The sequence below is a fragment of the Durio zibethinus genome, chromosome 13 (assembly GCF_047325235.1).
Source record: "Durio zibethinus cultivar Kanyao isolate XHJ-2024 chromosome 13, ASM4732523v1, whole genome shotgun sequence".
Taxonomy (NCBI): domain Eukaryota; kingdom Viridiplantae; phylum Streptophyta; class Magnoliopsida; order Malvales; family Malvaceae; genus Durio; species Durio zibethinus.
In genome coordinates this window covers 2,099,057-2,112,775 of record NC_143174.1, presented here as the reverse complement: position 1 = coordinate 2,112,775, position 13,719 = coordinate 2,099,057, and the positions used below count along the sequence as shown (strand labels likewise).

General features: G+C 31.7%; 2 protein-coding genes and 1 pseudogene across 3 annotated transcripts; 2 read left to right on the top strand and 1 right to left on the bottom strand.

The window, feature by feature from the left end:
- Positions 1–5,927: 5,927 nt before the first annotated feature.
- On the top strand, positions 5,928–8,074 carry LOC111303734 (dehydrodolichyl diphosphate synthase 2-like; annotated as a pseudogene).
- Positions 8,075–9,501: 1,427 nt separating this feature from the next.
- Positions 9,502–11,879, top strand: LOC111303732 (E3 ubiquitin-protein ligase AIRP2-like). 2 transcript variants are annotated; one of them, XM_089742639.1, is made up of 6 exons: positions 9,508–9,737; positions 9,884–10,266; positions 10,397–10,547; positions 10,750–10,816; positions 10,953–11,187; positions 11,570–11,879. In XM_089742639.1, the coding sequence occupies exons 3-6, from the start codon at positions 10,440–10,442 to the stop codon at positions 11,778–11,780; spliced, it is 621 nt and encodes a 206-aa protein (XP_089598765.1). In that variant the 5' UTR covers positions 9,508–9,737; positions 9,884–10,266; positions 10,397–10,439; the 3' UTR covers positions 11,781–11,879. The 2 variants fall into 2 exon arrangements, with proteins under 2 accessions (XP_022755882.1, XP_089598765.1); XM_022900147.2 differs by lacking the exon at positions 9,884–10,266 and having other exon boundaries at positions 9,502–9,737.
- Positions 11,880–11,885: 6 nt separating this feature from the next.
- On the bottom strand, positions 11,886–13,416 carry LOC111303731 (ammonium transporter 1 member 3). The gene has a single exon (XM_022900145.2). It carries the CDS (start codon positions 13,401–13,403, stop codon positions 12,015–12,017), a length of 1,389 nt encoding a protein of 462 aa, XP_022755880.2. The 5' UTR covers positions 13,404–13,416; the 3' UTR covers positions 11,886–12,014.
- Positions 13,417–13,719: the final 303 nt, after the last annotated feature.

Genomic DNA, 13,719 nt, shown 5'->3' with positions numbered 1-13,719 from the left:
AAAAGGAAAAGAATTCTTGACAGACAAGTTTGTATACTTAAACAGGTGAAGTGTATATATGGTTAAGTATGAGAAAAAGATATAAGAGAGTTATAGAGTTTTATGGGATAAATATCCTATAGGATTACAAGAGATTAACATCTTTATAGGTATATATGTTTGAGTCAAATAGAGGAGAATAAGATAGTCCACATAGATATGGTGATATGAATATTTGTGAGTGAACTAAAAGAGACTGAAAGGGTCCGCATAAGTTTGGGTGTATGAGTGTATATGGGTATGTATTTGTTTAGGTTGAGAATATTCTATAGAAATAGAAAAAATTAAGAGTGTCTATGGGTATTAATAATGAGTGAGATTGATTTGTTGATTATATATTTGTAATTCTCTACAATTAATAGATCTTTTTTTCTTCCGTAAACGAATGTCAGTTAAATCGAATCATGTTAAATTAATATCTTTTATGTGTTTGATCGATTGTTTAATTTTACTTCTGTTAATTTTTTTGATTTGAGATTTTTTACCTAACAAAAGGTTAATCTCATAAAGCATATAACCAAAGGGGATGGCAAGAAAAGAAATAGAGCTGAAACACATTAAAAACCCATCAAACATCACATGGTTTCTTATAACTTGCAATTTGAAACAATCAATGTGCTTTGTAATTAACTTCATTTTTGGAAGAGCTCACCTGTAGAATATACAGAGGGAATTGTACCACTTACAGGCCTTGGGACTAGAAAACTTTAAAGGAGATTCCATAAAGAGTAAAAAGTAGAAGAGATAACAGTTACCACTTTTCTGAGAAGGTGTGAAACCAACAACTATCAAACCATAACAGGTAAAATGTCAAGAACAAGAAGACAGACAAAAAAATTTTTGAAAACAGGGGTTTTGGTTTTTAGTGGCATTTTTTTTATCGTTTAGCAGTGTTTATTAACGTCACTATAAGGTTTGCGATGTTTGTGAAAAACACCACACAGAGTACCATCATTCACGCATCGCGAAAAATAACGGTGTCAAATGTCGCTAAATTTAGTGGCATTTTCTAATACAAATGTCTTTAAATTTAGCGATATTTTTTGATACAAATGTCATTAAATTTAATGGCGTTTGTACTTAAAAACTCTCTAAATTATGAATTTAGTGGCATTTGCATAAAAAAAACAGTTAATTTAACGACATTTGTGTTTAAAAATACCATTAAATTTAACGGTATTTTTTGATACAAACATCATTAAATTCAGCATTTAATGGTATTTTTAAATACAAATGCCGCTAAATAAAAAATTTACTTTTTTTTAATTTTCTTTTAATATTTATTATTATAATTAAATAAAAATTGTTAAAAGAAATAAAAATGAATTTAAATTCATAAACTGAATATTATAAATATTTAAATATCTAAATACATAATTTGTTCCAATATACATATAACACAAAATTTAATATATTTAATAACATTCCACTTTGCATTTGTTTTCCTCTTACCCATCAATGAACTCCATAGAAGGAGTCGCACTTGCTTTGAGTGAAGCCTACAATGCCTATTCCTCCTCTTAGCTTCCATTGCTAAAGAGAACATTTCTCCATGAACCTCAAAATGTGTTGTTAGAATTACATCACAGTACATTTCATTTATCTTCTCCATAACTTTATGTTCCATCCTGATTGAAAAATGTCATTGGGTAAGCTACAAAAAGTAGCATAAAATTTGTAATGCAAGATAAAATCAATGAAGATATACAAGATCTCATTGATCTACACCTAATTGATGCTAAAACAAGTGATCATAAATTGGAATTGAAAAGATCAATTAAGGAACCAAAAGGAAAATTGATTTGAAAAACAAAAAGTACAAGAGAATACAAAAATAAACTAGAAACAACTAAAATATGTAGTCAAATTCAATCGAAACTCACTAAGTTGATGAAAGAAAAAATTAGGTCTAGAAGCTTATAATGAAAATGAACTTAAAATAAGCTAAGAAACAATTCATCAATCAAGTTTGCTACAAAATTCAACAAGAAAATGACAGCAAAATAGAGAAAAATCAGCTTAATGAACTAGCAACTCAAGTTATATTGAAAACAGAGAACAACAGAGCATTAACAATTAAATCTATTTAAACACCAAATGAATTCATGAAAATAAATGCAATAAATTAAAAAATAACAAGTAAACATGTAAAACTAAGAATATAAAATATGAGAGAATCAAATCGAACACCTAGAATGAGAGGATCATTATTCATCAAGTTCTCATGCATGGATTGTTTTTGCCTTCTGGATTCACCCTTAACTTTAAAGTATTAACTGTACTTGTACAAATAGAATTTGAGGCTGAATTTTTACTGGATTATAGTCTTATGAACTACAAATCTAGGAAAAAAATTTTAAAGTAAAGAATTCACTGAGTTTTGATCAAAAGACTGTAGATAGGTCAGGTGCACAGTTTTGAAACCAAATTTGAGTTCAACATGAATTTTACAGAATTTGAAAAGGAAATCATGAGAATTTATAAATTTCATTATGAAAACCTTAAAGAACATTCAAAAAGAGTATAGGAAACCTAAAATTGTAACAAGATTCAATTAAGAAAACTAAAAATGACAGCATATTAGGTTTTGATAAGAAAAATAAAAGGTAAAATATCAATGTTGTGCTCTAAGTTGCACCCGCAAAGATATATGGAAAGTATAAACTTCTTATAAGACAGCTGATTAGTCATAAAATATGACTTAAACAAGGTTCAAAAAAGTATGAACAAGCATAAACAAATATCATACAAACATTCATGTGAAATCATGGCCTCCCACTTCAAAACCCCTCAGCTTTTGACAAATTATTAAAAGAAGTTCTTTTTGTAATAGAGTACAAGATTCAAGTACATTATCATGAATTTATACTTTTATACAGTTCTCTTGATTCGAAAGATCTTCTTTCAAAATAATTACGTTTTTTGCTTCCTTTCACACTCACCCAAGCACATTTAACATATTAAATCAAATAGCAAGCAAAGATTTCTATATTAAACTAGTAGACAAAAAGCAAGAGTCAAGGCAAAGCATTTATATATAGATATGAGTTAAGTGAGAGCAACCTCGTGCTGAGTACTCAAAGAGCTTTCCTGCGGCTAAAAAGACTAAAAGAGCTATCTCAGCATTGCAAATAGTGGAAAACTCATGAGCTTTCTTGAAAAGTCTTTAGCTCATTTTTGAGAAAGTCACCTGCCTCGTTGTTACGTTGTCAATCTTCTTAATTTGAATTTTCTTTCTCACCATTCTCTTTCAAGAAAAAAGTTAGAGAAAGAAAAGAAATTATAGAGGAAAAATAGGGGGTTTCAAATTTTAGCCATGCTATTTCATCACAATAGCGGCGTTTACTTTAAAAAAATCACTATTTGCAAAGACGATTATTGAAAGCATTTTTTGAAAAAAAAAAAACACCTTCAATAATCCCCCTAATTTTTTTGAAGGGATTATTGAAGGTATTTTTTGACCAAAAAACGCCTTCAATAATCCCCTGTAATTATTATTGAAGGCATTTTCTGTAAAAAAATACCTTTAATAATCTCTTTCAATTTTTTATAAGGGATTATTGAAAATGTTTCAGGTAAAAAACGCATTAAATAATCTACTCATAAAAAATATAGATGATTATTGAAGGTATTTTTTGTTAGAAATGTCTTTAATAATTTTGCTAAAAAATTGTAGAGGATTATTAAAAGTGTTTTTGGTCAAAAATACCTTTAATAAATTTTCTTATCAATAAATTTGTCAAAAATAGAGTAGCATTGTCGATTAGAGCATATGATTGTTAATCATAAAGTTATAGGTTCAATATTTCTTTTCAGCATCTTTTAAGTTTTTTGAGGAATTATTGAAGGCACCTTCAATAATTCCTTTAAAAATTCAAAAAATGTTATAGAGAAAGATCGAACCCATGATCTTATAAGTTTTTTGAAGAATTATTGAAGGCACCTTCAATAATTTCTTTAAAAATTCAAAAAATGCTAAAGAGAAAAATCGAACCCATGATCTTATGATTAATAACTGTATGCTCTAACCATCAATGTTACTCCATTTTTCACAAATTTATTAACAAGGATATTTATTGAAAGCATTTTTTTGTCAAAAATGCATTCAATAATCCCTTAATTTTTTAAAGAAAATTATTGATAGCATTTTTTGACAAAAAACGCCTTCAATTAAAAAATAGAGATGATTATTGAAGGCATTTTCTACTAGAAATGCCTTCAATAATTTCGTTAAAAAATTATAGAGGATTATTAAAAGCGTTTTTAATAAAAAACGCTTTCAATAAATTTTCTTGTTAATAAATTTATCAAAAATAAAGTAGTGCTGTCGGTTTAGAGCATATGATTGTTAATTATAAGATTGTAGGTTTGATCTCTTATTTCAACATTTTTTAAGTGTTTTTGGTCAAAAACGACTTCAATAATTTTCGTGTTTTTGGCTAAAAACAGCTTCAATAATTTTGCTAAAAAATTGAAGTCAAATATTAAAGGCTTTTCTAGTTAGAAACGCCTTTAATAATCCCTTGAAAAATTCAAAAAATGCTAAAGGAAATAATCAAACCTATAACCTTATAATTAACAACTGTATACTCTAACCATCAACACTACTCTATTTTTTACAAATTTATTGACAAGGAGATTTATTGAAGGCATTTTTGAGAAAAAACGCCTTCAATAATCCTCTACAATTTTTTAAAAAAATTATTGAAGGCGTTTCTGATAGAAAATACTTTCAATAATCAATTTTATTTTTTATGAGCAGATTATTTAAGGCATTTTTTATCTGAAATGCCTTCAATAATCACTCTAATTTTAGCAGATAAGATTATTCAAGACGTTTTAGTCGATAAACACCGTTAATTTTTGTCTTTAACGACGTTTATATGTATAAACGTTACTATTTGAATATTTAGTAGCGTTTGAATAATAAACGCCTGAAGTTTTATAAAAACACGAAAGTTAACGACGTTTGTAAGTGAAAGGCCGTTATAAAACTGTCGTTAATACATCATTTTACTGTAGTATCCTGCATAATAATAGATAGATTCTTATAAGCAAGTTGATTGTTTGATTTCTTATTTTAATAAAAAATTATATTTATATATAATTAAATTATAATTTATATTAAAAAATAAATATATTTATATTTAAAACATAATTAAAAATAATAATAAAAATAATCTCGTAACAAATGCAAATCTAATTCTAATATAAATAAAAGATCCAACACCTGCAATATAAATTTCTTTTTTAAAAAAATTGTCTTTCCTTAAAATGATTTATTTTTCATTAATTAATAAATTATTTTCACTGGTCAATTTTTTATCAAACTAACTAACATTAAATAATATAAAAATTATTTTTTGAAAATATAATTTTGCAATTAAACATCGGAGCTTTAAGTTTCAATTTGTTTTTTGTTTATTTATTTATTTTTATTTCTTATCCAAATTAATATAGTAACAATGATAAAAATAAGTGATTTTTCCTTATCACAAAAAAAAAAAAAATCAAATAAATTGATCCTACCTAAAGAAACAGATTAAATCAGACAATGAAATTTATATAATCATTTTTAATAAATTTTTTTTAAAATTTTACATAAAAATGTTCTTCTAAGTCTCGTTCTCTTGAAAAAGACTTAAAAACAATTGAAAGTTTCTTTAAAAAAAAAAAATATCATCTCTTTCCTTTTTGTTTGAACGTTGTGTGTCGCTTTGACGATGAAATTCAATACCTGAAGATTATTTGAACCATTACATCAAAAAGAAAATCATTGTTGCCGTTTGCCAAAGCCTCAGAACTAAAAACATTTTCTGATTTTGTATTATTCACTATTAAAAATATATATATAAAAACAAAATTATATTTAAGTGGTATATGAGAAACTGAGATTTCAATTATTATAAGGAAATAAAGAAAACCAAAATAAATCTATAAATATATTTACATGTAATAAAATTAAAGCCACATTTTATAACTGAGGTATCTGGTTAGTGGTTTGAAAACGACGTCGTGTCAGGTTATTCATTTTTGGCGTCCCGACGGCTTATCCTTTTATGTACACTCTCAAAAGTCGCTTCTTCGTTCGAAAGCAAGACGTAGTGGACGCAAAGACTCAGAATACTGCTATTCTTAACGAAGGATAATGCTATCCTTGAGCTTCGCTATTCCAACCGCGAATACTCTAACTCCCTCCAAGCCTAAACCAAAACCTGGTTTAGTTCCAACCGCTGCGAACCAGACAGACCTTTTTTCTTCTCGCTTTTCTATTCGCAAACGATGGGATTGTAAGCTTCAAGCAGCTACCTCGGACGAAGCGAATGCAAGGATTTCTGTCATAGGGGAGGAAGAGGAGTTTCCGGCGGGGCCGAGGAAAGAGTTGTTGCCAAGGCACGTAGCGGTGATCATGGATGGGAACGGTCGCTGGGCTCGCCAGCGGGGATTGCCGACTTCTGCTGGGCACGAAGCCGGTGTAAAGTCGCTGAGGGAGCTCGTGGAGCTATGTTGTCGGTGGGGGATTCAGGTTCTCACTGTCTTCGCCTTTTCTTCTGAGAACTGGATTCCCTAAGGTAATAAAGTTATATATATATATATAGAACTAATTACATTTTTACTTCTTCAAAGTTATTATGTAAAATATAAAAATTATGGTTTATAATTTATATTTATAAGGTAAATATAAAATATATATTTTTTATAAAAATTTTATATAAGTTTTGTTAAAATTTTAATCTATGTCGCTTTTTTTTTTTTTTTCACGTTATGTGTTATCATGTATTGTTTAAATTTATTGTCTCTAATTTTTTATTAAAAACATAGTAATTTTTTAGAGTGATTATGAATACGGGGATAGTAATAATGCAGGCGGAGGTTGATTTTTTGCTGAGTTTGTTTGAGAAAGCATTGAAGTCAGAGATAGAGAATTTTTCTAAGTATAGTCCATCAATCTTAATTTTGAATTATCTATATTGCTTTAGATTCATGGGGTGTTTCCTTGAAATTTACCATTTTTTTATGATTATCTGATCATAATTTTCTGGATCAAAAGGGGAGGCATTCGAATATCTGTGATAGGGGATTCATCAAAGCTTCCCATATCACTGCAGATGCTGACCAATGAGGTGGAGGAGACCACAAAAGAAAACACCAGACTCCAAATCATTGTAGCAGTTAGCTACAGTGGGAAATATGATGTTGTACAAGCATGCAGAAGCATTGCTGAGAAAACAAAAGATGGCCAAATTCAACTGGAGGACATCAATGAAAGCGTGGTTGAACAAGAATTGGAAACGAACCGTACAGAGTTTCCATACCCAGATTTGTTCATCAGAACCAGTGGTGAACTTCGAGTCAGCAACTTTTTGTTGTGGTAGTTGGCATACACGGAGCTCTTCTTTGCTCAAGAACTCTGGCCTGATTTTGGAAAGGATGAGTTTGTAGATGCTTTAACTTCATATCAGCAGAGGCAGCGACGCTATGGTGGAAGACATTCATGATCTATAGTCGGTTCATAATCAGCAGCTGACAACAAATCTATGGTCTTAAATGAAGCTAGTTGCAGCTCTTAAATCTAAGAGGCAAAGCATATTTGGTCCATTGAGCACCTCGAAAATCAACATGTTCAAGATGTAATTAATTGTATGTATAAGCTGATGTCCGAACATGGCTTCTCTAATTGGGAGGTCATAGCCATAGATGTCTAATAAAGCATTGCTTGTTTCTCTTTTCCGCCATCTGGTACATGCTTCATATGATTTTATGATCAGGATATCCTGCAACAGATGAGGTGATTGGCATACTGCAATCATTTTCCAATCATTGATGTTTTAGATGCTTGGATGATTAGTGCTACTTGTTCAATTATGCAGGGCTCACATAATTGGCAAGACAAAATTTTCCAGCCGTATGTTGAGTTTTTTATTTGTTGAAGGCTTATCTTCATTTCTAGCCAACCATAAGATGAGATTATCATGTATAATTCCTGTTTTTCCTCCGAACAAGAAACAGGCAGCAATAATAGAATCTTCAAGGGCTTTGATACCACTTTCTTGTTTTGGATGATGAGTTTAGGATTCATATCTTCTTCTGTTACAGCAGTGTATTTCCTTTTGTTTTCACGACAAAACTTATATGAAATTATTTAAGTGAAGTTCACGAAATTCTTCTTTTAAAATAATTTAATAAAAATTTTAATAGGAATTTAATTTGATAGATTTATAGAGTTTAATATGAAAATTAATAATATATACAAAAATTATTAAATATATTATTTATAATTCAAATTTGATCGATATTTATTTAACAGTAAAAATTTTATCAATATTTTTATTAAAAATGTCTATTTAATAAATATATTAAAATTTTTTTAAATTTTACACATTTAATTTATGTGATGAGATTTTTTAATTTATCGATTTTAATTTTTAATTTTAATTTTAATTTATTCATTTTTAATATAAAATTTTATGTAAATCTTTCCCTTGTTTTCAAGCCAACCTTCATTTCATCCAAAAAAAAAAAAAAACCACGCCAGTAGTGTATTGTTTTTTTAATAATGGATTTAAGAATTTTTTAGATGTCTACTTATGGTATTAAAAAAAAAACTATGATGATTTACCAATTTTATTAACATAAAAGATATTTAAAAAATTTTTTGAATGTATTAAAAGAATAATTTTCTTTTTTAATCTTTAAGAATGTCAATAAATACTCTAATTCTCCATTTGAATTTATTTTTATTTTATTTTTAATTTAAAATTTAATCTAATTAATTTATATAATCAAAATACTATTTAATATATTAAAAAATTTAAATCCCAACATCTTTAATTTCTTATATATATATATATATATATACATTAAAAAAAAAACTCTAGCACAAAATTTATCCTAACTTCCAATCATTTTAACTTCAATGAAAACCACAGTAAAAATAAAAAGATGACAATATTTAAGTAAAATTCCCAAACATAAATTCTCAAAAAATATGAGTAAGACAGATTATCACTTATCCAAAACCCATAATTAATTCCTTAAGGGGACAGATTATAAAGTATGCAGAACCAATAATTAATTCCTTAATCTTCATTGTAATAAAGGTTATTAAATTAACAAATAATATATTTTGGATAATCTAATGTGGTGTGGTATACTATTATTCAACCGATCCTTGGTTTTATAAAACTTTAGGCGCCGCCACCAGGTTTAGTAGATTCCCTACTGACAGTCACAAGCCATTCATTTCATCTGACCAATAGTCTTACGCCATATCATCACCAGTTGGGCATGAAAAATCATTCATCTTGTTTATTTCTTCCACGTTGTCGGCGTTTTACAACAAAAGCACAAAACGACTGACAACTGGCAATCAATTATCAGATTAGGTTCAACTGAGGACAACATCGTAATTTCAGAACCCTTTTCTCTTTCCTTTAAGACGTCGTAAGTCTCGTTACTGACGATAGTGTTTGGAGACTGCAGTTAAGTTCGTCGCTGATTACGATTTTTTTTTCCCAAATTACAATAATACCATTTTATTTCTCTGTTTAGGTTTTTTGGGGATTCTCTTTAGCTACCTGATTTTTGTGTTTGTTTGATGGGAATAATTTTCCGGGATAATAACTGGTCATGGGAAAGTCGTCTTTCAAGGATTCACTCAAAGCGCTCGAAGCTGATATTCAACACGCCAATACTCTGTATATCTCTTTTCTCTTTTTATTTGATTATATTTTTTTCGCTTTTTCTGTTTAATTTTTTTTATTTGCTGGGTTTTTCTACTTAATTTTTTCTTTTAATTGTGATTTCTTAAGCACTGTTTGACTTGCAACTTATATTTTTTCAGGAAGAAGTGATTTTTTTTTCTTTCAAAATATAGCTGAGTGCTTTTCTTCCCCAAAAAGGAAAATTTCTACTCAAAAAAAGACCAAACTTGAATGAAGATCGATGGATTTTTCTCCAATAATTGTTGACTTTGTTGGGGTTGATTGTTTCCGTACTTTGTGTTTGACAATGAAAGAGTAGAGACAAGAACTTTTAAATACTTGTAATCCAAATTGTCACATTGTTTTTATCAAACAATGGGAGAAGACTATTGCGAGGATATTAGATACATGGTAACTGGCAAGACAATGGTATCTAATTGATAGGATTATTGAACATTGTCCTTAAAGTTGTATATGTTCTAATGGGGATCCAACTGAATGACTAAAATTTCATTAATCCATGGTAATGTCAAAGATCACAAGAGATCAATATGAGTAAAGACACTCTGTTTTGAAATTCTTTTTGTTTTGTTATTGGCACGGCTTGATGGTTAACCCTGTATTGTTGGCTGCTTTTGCCTGTTTGATTTCAGGGCTTTGGATTATCCAAGGGAGAAAGATGGAGCACGTCTTCAAATGAGACTGTCCTACAGTCCAGCAGCCCAGTTTTTCCTTTTCCTTGTTCAGTGGACTGATTGTCAACTTGCTGGTGCTCTTGGTTTGCTCAGGATACTTATTTATATGGTATGTTTCTTTCCACCACACAATTTTCGGTGAAACTATCTTTTGCTCTTGCAATTGTTTGTTTGTGCTTCATTTAACTCCTCCACCTCTCCTTCTCAGCAGTCCCTCCCCCAAGTCTTTCACTATTCTTTTGTCTTGTTCAAAATCATAATATGTTACCCAATAGTTACTTACAATGTGGCAATCTGTTGGATTGATGCAGACCTATGCTGATGGCAAGACCACCATGTCTGTTTATGAGAGAAAAGCCAGCATTAGAGAATTTTATGGTGAGTGAGTATTTGAGAGGTCAAAATTTTTGTTAGAAATGCTTACTCTTTCTCTCCCTCTTAACTATTTGTGCTGACAAGGTTGTTTAGCACATTGAAGTGAAATCTAGCTCACTAGTTTGTTTTTCTTAAACAGCGGTTATATTTCCTTCTTTATTGCAACTTCAAAGAGGTATCACCGATTTGGAAGATAGGAAACAGAAAGAAGTGTGTGCCATGAGGTACCGTAGGAAGGATGACTTTGAAAAGGGGAAGCTCCCTGAAATTGACATAGAAAGGGAAGAGGAGTGTGGGATTTGCATGGAGATGAAAGGCTTGGTTGTATTGCCTAATTGCATCCATTCTCTGTGTTTGAAGTGTTATCGGGATTGGTAAGTTTTTCCTTTCTCCGAGTACAACATCATAGTGTATTACTAATTTACTATTATGTAATATATATATATATATATGTATGTTTATATATATATATATATATATATATATATATATATATGTAGCCATCTTATTTTCTTGCCTGATCATTTGGAACTGTGATTTGGGTTGATGATGGTGTGTATGTTGTACATTCTTGAGTGAAACCTTTTTATTCTTCAGTAGTAGTACTTTTGGTATGGGCAGTTACCATTCATGAGGATGACTAGCCAGTTTACTGCGTTGAAGTTCAATGTTTGCATTCTGTTATTGGTTCATGATTCATGTTCCACTCTTCCTTTGTAAGTGACCTGATGGTGTTGTACTTCCTGTTAATTTCAGGCATGGCCGGTCTCAGTCATGTCCCTTTTGTCGGGATAGTCTCAAAAGGGTCAACTCTTGTGACCTTTGGATTTACACAGAAAAGAGTGATATTATTGATTTATCATCGATTCTCAGAGAGGATTGTAAGAGGCTCTTCATGTACATTGATAAATTGCCTCTTGTTGTCCCCGATCCTGTATTTGTTCCCTTTGATGTTCATGTTAGGTGAGTGCTTTAATACAGGGCATTATCACTGCCTGTATATAACTAGCATGGCTGTATATCCATATGAAACATACCATTTTGAAATGTAAATGCTTTCTGGCTATGTCTCTGAGTGGTTTCAAACTGTGTCGATTTCAATTTCCTAAAAAAAATAACAATACTAATGATAATGGAAAGTTTGAAGAAATAAAATGCAGGAGTCAAGGTCATTTCCCCATGATTACAGTGGCTGGCAAGCTTATGACTGATTTTGCATTCTCATATAATCCGCATAGAAACGAGGTTGATTTTCTTCCTGGTTAGCATTATAGGCGTATCCTCCATGGCTGGAAATGTCTAGTCCTGCAATTTCCTCCTCGACAGATATTCTCAGGATTCCTAGTTGATGAAGAGCATAGAAGAGAGGGCCCATTGTCAGGCTTACCCAGGTCACAATCACCAAAACCTCGATCACTTGGCATCCAAGCAGGCCCCAGCCCCCACCCATGAACAAACCGTAGGGTCGTGTCACTCCACTTTCTCCCGAGTTGTAGGCTTGAATCACAAACTCCTCTTTGGCGAACAATCCAGTAAAAATCAAACCCCAAGCACCACATCCCCCATGTAATTGGACAGCCTCTAATGGGTCATCAAAATTCAATTTCAATGCCAGGATGTTTAACCCAATCAAGACCCAGGCTGCAAAAAAGCCACAAACGATAGCAGCCCATGGCTCCACCACTGAGCAGCCTGATGTGATTGCAACGAACCCCCCTAGCACCCCATTGCAGACGTCAAGTGCATCCCAATGGCCCACTAGTAGCCTCCTGCCGAACAGCGTTATTATTCCGGCTGTCGATCCTGCTAATGTGGTGGTAACTGCCGTCCTGCCAACCGACGTCCAGTTTCCTTGATCGGTTGTACTAGGATAGGCTACAAGAATCTTATCAAATGAGCCTGGATTGAACCCAAACCATCCAAACCACAACAAAAATGTCCCAAGAACCACTAGAGTTGCATTATGCCCACGCATTGACATAGGCTTGCCAAATGCATCGAACCGGCCCACTCTTGGACCTTCTATGAAAGATCCCCAAAGCCCTGCAACAGCACCTACCAAATGCACTACCCCGCTTCCTGCAAAATCAATAGCACCAGAAGCAAACAGCATACTGGTTGAACTGGCACTGAGCCAACCGCTAGATGACCAAACCCAATGAACCACAACAGGATAAACGAACCCAGTAAGGAAAAACGAGAAAACCAGATAAGCACTGAACTGGGTTCGCTCAGCTATTGACCCGCTAGTAATTCCAGCAACTGCAATAGCAAAAGCCCATTGATAAAGAAAGAAAGAATAGTCATACGAAGTGTTTGGTATATCCTTGAGAGCAAAGAAGTTTGTGCCAATAAAAGGGTTGGAGGTATCACCAAATGCAAAGGCAAAGCCAAAGAGGTAGTAAGAGATGCTACCAACAACCGCATCTACGACATTTGTGAGCATAATATTCATAGCATTCTTGGCCCGGACTGAACCGGCACAGAGCATGGCAAAGCCAAGCTGCATAACAAATACTAAATAAGCAGAAAATAGAAGGTAAATAGTGTTGATAGAATAGGTGACGCTTTCCTCCCAAGAGATCTCCATGACTGTTGGGGAAGGTATTGGTTGGTTCTGATGGAAAAAGGGAAGATAAAGCCTGATAGTTTGTAACCTTGTAATGTAGTTACGTTGAATGGTAGCTATGCATGTGGAGTTGTGGTCAAAGATGTACTTCCTACTTTGAGTGTGCTGAGTTGTTGACTAGCAGAGCATTCAACTTCAAAGATTTGAACAACCAATGGAAAGGTTCCTAACTCTGATGGGTTGGTTTAACTTAACATGGATACAAAAGACCACAGTGGATCTAAGTTGACATATTTACTAGCAAAATTGCTATCTGGAAAGGGGTAGGACTATTATA

Coding starts and splice junctions, on each gene's coding strand:
- LOC111303732 (XM_022900147.2), top strand. CDS start 9,670: ATGGGAAAGTCGTCTTTCAAGGATTCACTCAAAGCGCTCGAAGCTGAT. Junction 10,817..10,952: donor CAGCATTAGAGAATTTTATG/GTGAGTGAGTAT, acceptor TTTCTTAAACAG/CGGTTATATTTCCTTCTTTA. Junction 11,188..11,569: donor TTGAAGTGTTATCGGGATTG/GTAAGTTTTTCC, acceptor TGTTAATTTCAG/GCATGGCCGGTCTCAGTCAT.
- LOC111303731 (XM_022900145.2), bottom strand. CDS start 13,403: ATGGAGATCTCTTGGGAGGAAAGCGTCACCTATTCTATCAACACTATT.